The following is a 9,839-nucleotide window of genomic DNA, read 5'->3' on the forward strand; positions in this document are numbered from 1 at the left end:
TATTGTTACTCTAAAATGACCACTAGATGGCAGCATAAGGCCTAAAATGTTGCTATTGAGTGTGGGTGAATCTCAAAAATTGTTTCCTTGTGTCCTCTCTCCTTGTCTCCTCACAATGGTTCCTTCTGTCGGGCCTTGTTTTTAGGTGGCGAAAAGACGTGTCTTCAGTGTAGTGTTTATTATTAGTTACTGAACGGCTATCACGAGCTTGCCCCGCACTTAATATCTTGACACAAGATCCAAAATTCCTTAATTAGACTTACTAATGAAAGATTAAAGCGGCATCATCTTGAGTGCTGCATCTTCCATTCACATTGCCTTATGTTACATGCAAGTACTGCACCCTACTGTTTGGTATATAAAAAAAAGAGAGAAAATGTCTCGGAAGCTGGGTTTGATTTCAGGCCACTGGAAAACCATCAATTTGTAATACCCTTTATTTTACACAACAAGAAATACCCATGGATGTGTGCATTCACACACATTTCACCAGTGAAATAGATTCCCCTTCCCTCATACGTCACTGTTTCCTGGACAGTCCAAATTGAGCTCATGCAGAATGTGGCCGGTTGTGCCCGTCGCTGCCAATTAAAAGTCCCATTTGTATTCATCAGCCGAGCCACACATGGACCTGCGAAAGACCGCCATTCTCATGGAACCTGCTCATCTGTTTGTGATTTTGAACTTTCAGCGAGTCTCCAGATTTATTTATACACAGCCCAACATGAAAGACGCAATTTTGGCCCCTCCAAATAATCTTGCCAAATGGCTGAACCCTACACAAATACAATTACGACCCATGTGTAATTTCATACACTTTTTTTGTGGGGGGGGGGGGGTAAATTTCCCTTGATTTCAACGGGTCTCGAGTGTTTTTTGGGACAAATGTGAAGTCAATTCCATTGCATGGTTCTTTTAGATGAAGGATACAAGGAAAATGTACCTGATACTATGAATAATGCATAGAAAAGGTACCATAAATGCAGTTAAGTTTGTTGGAACGTTTAAACATTTAGCATCTAAAAGCTTTCATTGAACATTCGACAAAGACCGTAGTTGTTAGTAAATCCCAGCAGTACTGATATGGCCATGGATAGAACCTGTGGAAGAAGCGCCAACTGTTGCACCTTTATTCTCATGAAAGGAACCCGTACTCGATTTGAACCTCTGGTCGATCTAGAGGACCTTTTATACTGTAAGGAAAACCTCTGGGAGACTTAGTAGCTCAGGTTACTGAAAAGGGACAGCACAAGTTGGAATGAACTCCAGACATCCTACAGCTACGCTAGCATGGGGGGAAAATCTGCCTCATTTGTACAGATGTCATAATCAATTTCTCTGAGGTGTGAACGACTAAACCAGAACTTCTAGACCAGAACTTATAGCTCAACCTGAAGCAAACTGTCGCGTAATAGAGAAGTAAGTGTAGGTTGGCTTTGGAGAATATAGAAAGTTTGGTGAGAGTTGCTTGACAGGGTTGGGGTGGTCAATTATTTAAATGTAAAGTACAAATTGTTGGTCGTAATGGAACTACACATCTCTTAGCCTTTGAGAAAAGTAGCTTGTCATTCTTGAATCGTGTGATGGAATTCCCTTCCAAAAGAGAATGTATAGCTTTCCAAAAACCCAACTCCCTTGGTGATAGATTCCCTGTTAATGAAAACCACTCTCTGACCGATCTCCCAGTGGAGCTTCATGTGGTTCTGATTACTCTGAGCTACTTAGTTCCACAAAATTTCATGCAGCCCACTAGTGTTTTCATGATTATGTCGGTTTTCCAGCTCTTAATGAGGTTCGCTCGTAAGTAGCCTGTGCCCTATGGGTGTTCAAAAGCCATTCATCAAATCACCTGTATATTTGTTTGCTGTACAATAAAATGTTGGGTAATAAGAATTACTGATTGAGCCTTCAAGATTATTCACCTTGCATGGGAACCATGTTCGTTAATATCCAAAATGCTTATTTTTGGATTAGTTTACTAAATTCAACTCCATGGTGCAGAGTTTCTGATTAACTCCAGCGCCGTTGTTGAGCAGAGACCAGGTTTTGTGTAATTCAGCTCAGACTATATCGATTTGCCCAAGATCAATACTTTTAAAAAAAAGTCAATTATTTAACGCTTCCCTTGTACCTATGTTTGTCCTTTTATAGTTGCGTGCCTTTTTGTTTGCTTAAATCCATACTTTTTAAATGAACGTTAATCAAATACAACCGACTGTTTGCTAGTTTCTATTTCTCGAAGATGGCAACAGTGTGAATGTGCCAGTTGAATCTCCAATTACGCAGGTCTGTCTCCAAATACTCATAAAATCATAATCTACAGATGGTGTAAAGTTGCCATCTTCGAGAAACAGAAACGAGCAAAGTGATTAACTTTTAATAAAAAAAGTATGGATTTCAAAACATAGGTAGAAGGTAAGCGTTTCATAATTACATTTTTTTTTTTAAGTATTGACCCTGGGCGAATCAATATATTCTGAGCTGAATTCCACAAAGTCTGGTCTCTGCTCAACTCCGGTGGTGGAGTTCATCAGAAACCCTGCACCATGGAGTTGAGCTTAGTCAGCAAATGTTGTACCAAAAGTCTGTAGTTCCTTGACTATGCAGCGTTAAAGAAACCAAATACATTAATTACCATCTATCAAGACTAAACTTGGTCTCGGCATCCATTCTAATATTAATCCAGTGAGATAACACCGTGTATCAACATCCCATGTCGATAAGATTCGATTTGATGAAGGAAGCCTCGAAGTATCAGTGTCCTGACTGATTGGGATGAGACTAATTAATGGAACACTGAGTTGGGGCAAAGAAGGGGTCATTGGGAGTTCAATGCAATTCTCAGATAACGTCATTTGACCTGAAGCGATTGTCAGGTGGCTGCAACAGGGAAACATTATCGTCAGTGAAGACTTTCGTCTATCTTGTTCTAAGTGTCAGGTGGGCCATAAAACCACAAACTGTTCCCCTTTGGTATGTCGTATAGGTGAAATCATTACAAAACATTTGCAATAGTGAACTGTGAAATATTGTTATTTACATTTGGCAAGAGGGTTTAGTCAAATCCCTTTACAGATATATAAAAAATAAACAATAGCATTGTAAGTCCAATAGGTAGATTGGCATCTTGGTGCCACTGATTTGCAGCAACAATGCTGTGCACCCAGACTACCGGTAGAGTTACACACCAGTCTGATGATAATGCGACTCTCCTTACATGCGCCCCAGCCGGGGTGGGGAGCAAGCCTCTCCATCAGACAGCTGCCAGCCTACTAATGATTGGACCCGACGAGTCCGTCCGGATGGGTTGACTGCATAGGGCTGGGCTGCTGAGCAAGGTGCCTCGGAGCACTCCTCGAATGAAACTGAAATGCACAGTGGTGTGTGTGCTGGGTTGAATGGTTTGCCAAACTACAGACTTAGATGCAGTCCCGGATCTTAAGCACTTACAAATTCACAAAATATATATTTTTTAAATGTTTAGCTCATAAGCACTACCTCCAAAACGACTATGTGAAATTATACAAAAGCCCTGGAGCATCACTTTAACAGTAAGATTCCCTCAAGGTTTTGAGTGGTGTGTGTCTATCTGCACTGGATTGAAGGGTTTACCATATACATTACATTAAAATTCCTTTGTCTCTAATGTCTATGGTTTGTCCCATCAACATGGTGAGCAGAGCTTGCAGGCAGACCAATACAGCTCCTCGAATTACCGAGTGTAAAGGATCTATGTAATAAAGTGATACATGGTGTGGATGTGATTGAAGTGGGGCCAAATCCAAATGAGCGGACTGTTCAGATCCTGAGGCTCCCACAGTGCAAACTGAAATTCGACTATGGCTGAAGGATTCATAAGATCCCAAGTTACAGGACGCTGAAAGGGTTCAGGTCTCTACTCACACGCTCTACCAAACTGCATGTATGGTGTAGTCGAAGGCTAACCGCTTTCAAACCTTCCCAAAGCCCTGTTTATACCTGGTTCTAACAGGTATAATTTGTTATTTTCTTGTCCACATTCTGATTGTGCCCACATTTTTAGACAGGTGTAGACAATTAAGACACACATTGTTATCTAATTGTGATCAGATCTTCCTGACCAACTCCGGAGGTAGTCGGGGAACCATTGTAGCTGGATATCAATCAAGTGTAAACAGATCTGGATGATGAAGCCATTGAAATCATCATTATACAGGTCTATAAATTAATTGTCTTAAAATTAACAGATTGACATTATTTTGAAAGAATATCCGTAAAAAAACATGTACATACAGGGAACATGTACATACCGGGATATCTGGTCACCATGTTGACAGACAAGACATTTTACTTGCATGTGTAGATGCAACAGCTATGTGGATAATAAGATCAAGAAAGGTATAAACCAGGCTTAAACCATGTGTGCATCTTAAAACGGCACACCACTCCCTATTTAGTTCCCTATGGGCCCTGGTCAAAACTGGTGCACTACTACTACTACTACTATTTGCACTACAGGGTGCCATTTGGGGACGCAGGCCATCTCTGTTGAAAGCACTACTCATTACTGTGTATGCCGGTCCTAAAGGAGCTCATTGTACTGCGTTGACTGTTGCATCATACTGGTTATTTTGTGCGTAGTGACAGTAGTTTTGTTACACTCAATTGTTGTATTCCACAAGGAGAAATGATGGTGTGCTAAAGGAAGCGTGACCTTCCATGACACAGAAACAAAAGGACACTAGATGTCACTGCTGTACACAACACAGTATTGCCTGGAAAGGGGGGGGGGATTCTTTTGCAACTTTAATATCTGTGTGCCATCTTTTGAGGCAGTTTCATTATTGTGCAAATGACAAACATATAAACAATGTAAAAAAACAAGATAACATATATAAAACATGAGTTTTTCTGACTGAGCACAAGGCGACTCGTGTTTTATGTCAGAAAAATGCTCATTTTGTGATGCTATGTAATTTACACAACTGATATACAATATAATGAAAAGGCTTAGCCTACTCTGCAAACACAACTGATAACATACTCCCTGAAAAGAGGTTAGTTTATTTTAAAAAAAAGTTGCTTTATTAACAGTTGTGTTAATACATTAATCTAAATAACATTTATATTACTACTACTAAAATCTTATTCAGGAATGGATTGAGTGATGTAAATTATGAGACAAAGGCACAGCAGCTCTAGCCTCGTACAACCATCCTGGACTAGCGATCTTACATTCTGTTTTGCTAAGGGATCATGATGGTAGTACGAGGCTACAACAACTATATAGTAGAGCTCTGTATGGTCAGTCTAGCACAAGTCAGCGTTTAGAGTAGCGTTTAGAGTAAGCCAACACTGTCCAACTATAATTCGGAATCTTCTTGTATATGTGCACTGTACCAGAATCAGGTTGGAGCCCTTAGGTTGTGGGCCGTCTGCATCCGTTGCCGTCTCTTCTCCTTGGCCTGCTGTTTCTTCAGTTCAATCTCCACCACAGAACATTTCCCAGCTGCTTGGGTTGAAGCGAAAGCTGGAAAAAAATTATAAGCAGATGAGTCAAGAGGAGGGTTACACCATCATTGACTCTCAGTGAAGTACAAGTCTAATGAATATTACTATTTTATCACAGCAATAGAAGGGCTCAGTATTCTGGGGCGAAATTAATGTGAGTAAATGTTTTAACATCAACAATTTTCTTAAATTTGAACCTTTATTTAACTAGGCAAGTCCGTTAAGAACAAATTCTTACTTACAATGACGGCCTAGGAACAGTGGGTTACCTGCCTTGTTTAGGGGCAGAACGACAGATTTTAGCTCTGGGATTCGATCTAGCAACCTTTTGGTTACTGGCCCAATGCTCTAACCACTAGGCTACCTGCTGCCCCAAATAGCATTAACCTCATAAAATAAGCATTGATGTCAAATGCGCTTACACGTTTCAAGTTGAGATTCGTGCCCTTTTCACAGCTGCATAACACATTTCTTTGCCGTCTCAGACAACTCACGGTAGCTTACCTTTGTTGGTCACAGGGATGGACGTGCAGCCAGACGGTCTCTTAAAGGTGAACCGAGTGGGGGTTTCAGTCACATAGACAGGTGACGGGAATGACGACAGCCGCGCTCCACTCCCAGTGCCTTGTTGATTAGATGTGCTCCCAGCTACACAAGTGCTTTTGACCCGAGTACTTTGGTATGGCCCTTCTCCTGCTGCAGGGTTCTGTAGCCTATACGTGGAGTTAGCGGTAACATTTCCAGCTGAGGAATTGTAACTCTGTCTTTTACAACCAGAGACCACAGTAACAGGTACTTTGTCGTTATTGAACGTGTTACCGTTCCCGGGGGCCGATTGTGAATAAACTGAAATGTTGGGATATTTGGATTGTGTGGTCTCGGTCGTTTGATTTACATTGGATCTGCTGCTATTCAAAGGCGCAGAGACAGGGACAAACATCTGTCTTTCCATCTGATTACTGGGCAGGGATTGGGTGTGTGTGATAACAGGGTCCTCCATGCTCTGTACCTGGCTTTCCAGGTTATCACATGCTTGACACAATAGGTCATCGTCTTTGTCATCCCAGATGGAGTCAGAAGCAAAGAGAGAGTCCAAGTCGTCCTCTGGAATGACAATGTGGCTAGCTGGGGCCTTGATGACACCTGTTCCCTTCATATTGTTGTTCTCTGTGGGCTTGTGGTAAGAGCTATTATCAACCTGAAGGGGCCACGTTGAATAAGAGGTGGATATTTTTGTGCTTGAGCTGGTTGAGATCGATGTACTTTGAAAAAGAGGCACCTGCGGCCAAGCCTTTATTCCATTAGACTGGTGCTGCGTTTGCTGGCTTAGTTGGTTACTGGACTCCATAGACAGAGCTTTGTTGATTGGAACGAGACTTGGTTGGTTTTGCAGTACGTTCCTATGTGGTGTTGGTTTGACAGTGTCGGGGACATTCCCTGCTTTTGGTAATGCTTCTGAGGGGATACTTTTTGCTTGTACATTAGGATTTGCTTCAAGCGTGAAGGATTTTCTGTTTTTCACAGTTTCATTCTGTCCTTTAGACATAGCTGGTTTTATGTCTCTACTTCCTTGAAGAGCATTTTTGGAAATGGCTGAGGGGTTGATGTTTTCATGTTTTGTTTCATTTGACCCTCTTTGGGTTGAACAATGATTAGGAGTGGCAAAGAAGTCTGGGTTTTGGGTAATCTCAAAAACCAGCGAGTCATCCAGCAAATCATCATTTTCCCAGTCATCGTCAAAGTTATTATTTGCTGAGCTTCTTTTGACAGGATGCGATGAGGAGACGGTCGAAGTGTGGCCATGTATGGAATCTGGATATTTTCCAGGAATGACTTTGGAGGACACAGTGGGAGCAGTCTTCACCTCCAAGGACCGAGGCAATGAATTCTGACTTAAGTTACCACTTATGTGTTGAGTTGGTCCATCAAATAAAAAATCCATATCATCTTCCATCTCATGGTCAGGGGGTATCTGGTCTTTGGAGTTTCCCGTGCTGTTTGTTGTAAGGGCGGACTGTGTGCTTTCAGGTGTGACATTACTCAGTAATGGCGGAGGCTGGTTCTCGTTGCCATCTAAATTCAATATGTCCTCCGAATCTGACAGAAGCTCCAAACTCTGCTCGTGCATATCATTGACTCGTTCTTCGTCTTGCCTTAACATGTTGAAATCAAACTGTTTTGCCAACTTTAAAAGGTCATCCACTCTATTTGGCCTGTAGGGGGGAAAAAATACAAATGTAGATATTTGCAAGTGACAAGCTCTGTTCTAATAACTGTTATGTTGTCTTGGGGATTACCTTGGAGATTTCTTCTTGGCCCTGGGCTGCTGCATCTCTGGGGTGCAGGGAATAGCACTGTCTCCAATCCACTGGAGCAAGGATGACTCTGGAACTACAGGTCTCCCATGCTTAAATAAGATCAATTATACCAAATATTACTACAGTAAATATTTCAGAGCAACATAACATAGTATCTGTGAGTATTGAACAGCACTATACTAAGAGAGCCCAATGAAGAAGATTGGCTATATGATGAAGTATGAGAAATCACATCACTGGGTCTAGTAATGAACATTGTTCTAGTTTGAACATTAAAAAAAATGTATTTGATGGCACACTTGTGGCTAGCTAGCCAGAGTGTTACCAACCTTGGGAGCTATCCTGTTGACGATTTCAGAAATGTCCACAATTCCAACATTTGCAGAGTACTTCTTGCCTCTTTTGCTAACTAAGAAGGAACATGAAAAAAGTTAAGACAAATAAGCTGAGGTAAACTTAAAAAATGTAACACTGCTTAGCCCGGCTACATGTATAGTTATATTGACATGTAAATATAATTACCTGTCCTAAGGGGTGAAGGGGAAGTGGCATCCCAAATGATATCCTGTTGAAGTTCTGATTCATTCATTGGTGACTCTCCTTTGTTGAATACATTGCTGTATCTTGATCTTGGCACACGAGTTGGCGTCTTGAAATCTGATGTTAGATATGTGAATGATTATGTAATTGTAATTGGCACACGTGGTAACAGTTAGCTAACTAACTAGCTAAACTAAAAAAGTAGCTAGCTACATGCCATTAACTCCTAGCTAGTTAGCAAACTAAAGTTCATTCAACATGGAGTGAAGTTTACTCAGCTACTAGCTAGCTAGCTTTGGGCACCATCTAGCTAGAACATAGGTAATGTTATATACGCTAACTAGCTAGCACAAGTAACATTAGTAGATCAACACCGTGCATTAGCTAGGTACGTTACATAGCTAATACGCTGTTTTCATAGCTTACGGGCTACAGGAATAGCTATTTAGCTAGCTACTTAGCTGAATCAGTGGCTGGTCATTTCAACACATCATTCGTGGCTTGCAAGCTACTGACCTTCACAGGTTTTTGGAAAATCAATGAGAGATGGAGTTGCTTGCGTTTGTTTGGGGCTTCTTCTCAGTCTGTTTGTTTTCGGTTTCCCTCCACCTTGCTTGCTCTCGTCTGTCATATTGTTCGCAGGGACAGTAACTGGCATTTATAGTGAAACTTTATATAAAGATATGTAGGTACCAGAATGTATTTAAATACATCGTGTAATAGCGAAATGTAGACAAGTTGTTTTGGAACAACGTCAGAGATTCAAACATTCCGCCATGTTGTTCCCAAGATTCAGTTCGACTTCCGTTTCAGAACGTTTCCTTTTTCCAAGGGAATCCAATTTGCGTTGTTGCTGCGCATCAAATACAAGCATGCATAGAGATACAACGATAACATACAACTAAAATAGCTACTGTTCCGAATTGGAAATGTTAGATTTGTTATGAATTATTTTGTTACATTTGGTTAAATAAAGGATACATTACATTAGTATTATTATTATTATTTATGTATATATTCAATAGCATAGTCCATGTGTATTATGTGGTCTAGATCTTTATGGCACAGCTTTCTCTGAAGCCATGGTGTCCGTTTATCATCAAGCCCCATCTTCCCACCCGCCCCCTTTACTTACTACAGTTGGCCTACTGTTATTATTATTTATTTTTTTATGTAACTTTAATGTAAATATTTAACGTAATATTATTTTACATTTCAAACAAGCAATGGACATTTAACTTTTTTCCTTTTTTGTTCTTGAAAAAAAATTACTTATGAGGAATTGTATGAATTGTATTTCCATTTTTGTCGGTGGCTCCTATAATATTTTTCATATGGGCCTCATCAGGCTCTTTCTCAGAAAGGTCTGGAGGCAATGTCTGCTGCTACAGCATGGTGAAAAGTCACAGTAACACCTTCTGTCACACCAATGTGAACATTCCGCCCAAATGATAGTGAGATGAAAGAGCAGGGGCCATAGGCCCGTCACTT

General features: G+C 40.8%; 1 protein-coding gene across 1 annotated transcript; it reads right to left on the reverse strand.

The window, feature by feature from the left end:
• Window positions 1-4,767: 4,767 nt before the first annotated feature.
• Window positions 4,768-9,226, reverse strand: etaa1a (ETAA1 activator of ATR kinase a). Its single transcript, XM_020481473.2, has 6 exons — window positions 8,865-9,226; window positions 8,331-8,465; window positions 8,138-8,217; window positions 7,788-7,897; window positions 5,995-7,703; window positions 4,768-5,509 (listed from the first exon to the last, which is right to left on the reverse strand). Exons 1-6 carry the CDS (start codon window positions 9,004-9,006, stop codon window positions 5,385-5,387), a joined length of 2,301 nt encoding a protein of 766 aa, XP_020337062.1. The 5' UTR covers window positions 9,007-9,226; the 3' UTR covers window positions 4,768-5,384.
• Window positions 9,227-9,839: the final 613 nt, after the last annotated feature.

Source organism: Oncorhynchus kisutch, linkage group LG1 (assembly GCF_002021735.2).
Source record: "Oncorhynchus kisutch isolate 150728-3 linkage group LG1, Okis_V2, whole genome shotgun sequence".
NCBI classification, from domain to species: Eukaryota; Metazoa; Chordata; class Actinopteri; order Salmoniformes; family Salmonidae; genus Oncorhynchus; species Oncorhynchus kisutch.

Bases quoted from the DNA above. Each gene is read 5' to 3' on its own strand.
- etaa1a (XM_020481473.2), bottom strand. From the start codon at position 9,006: ATGCCAGTTACTGTCCCTGCGAACAATATGACAGACGAGAGCAAGCAA. The intron at 8,466-8,864 runs GTCAGTAGCTTG...ATCTAACATCAG, and splicing joins TTTTCCAAAAACCTGTGAAG to ATTTCAAGACGCCAACTCGT. The intron at 7,704-7,787 runs GTAATCCCCAAG...TCCCCCCTACAG, and splicing joins GCCAAGAAGAAATCTCCAAG to GCCAAATAGAGTGGATGACC.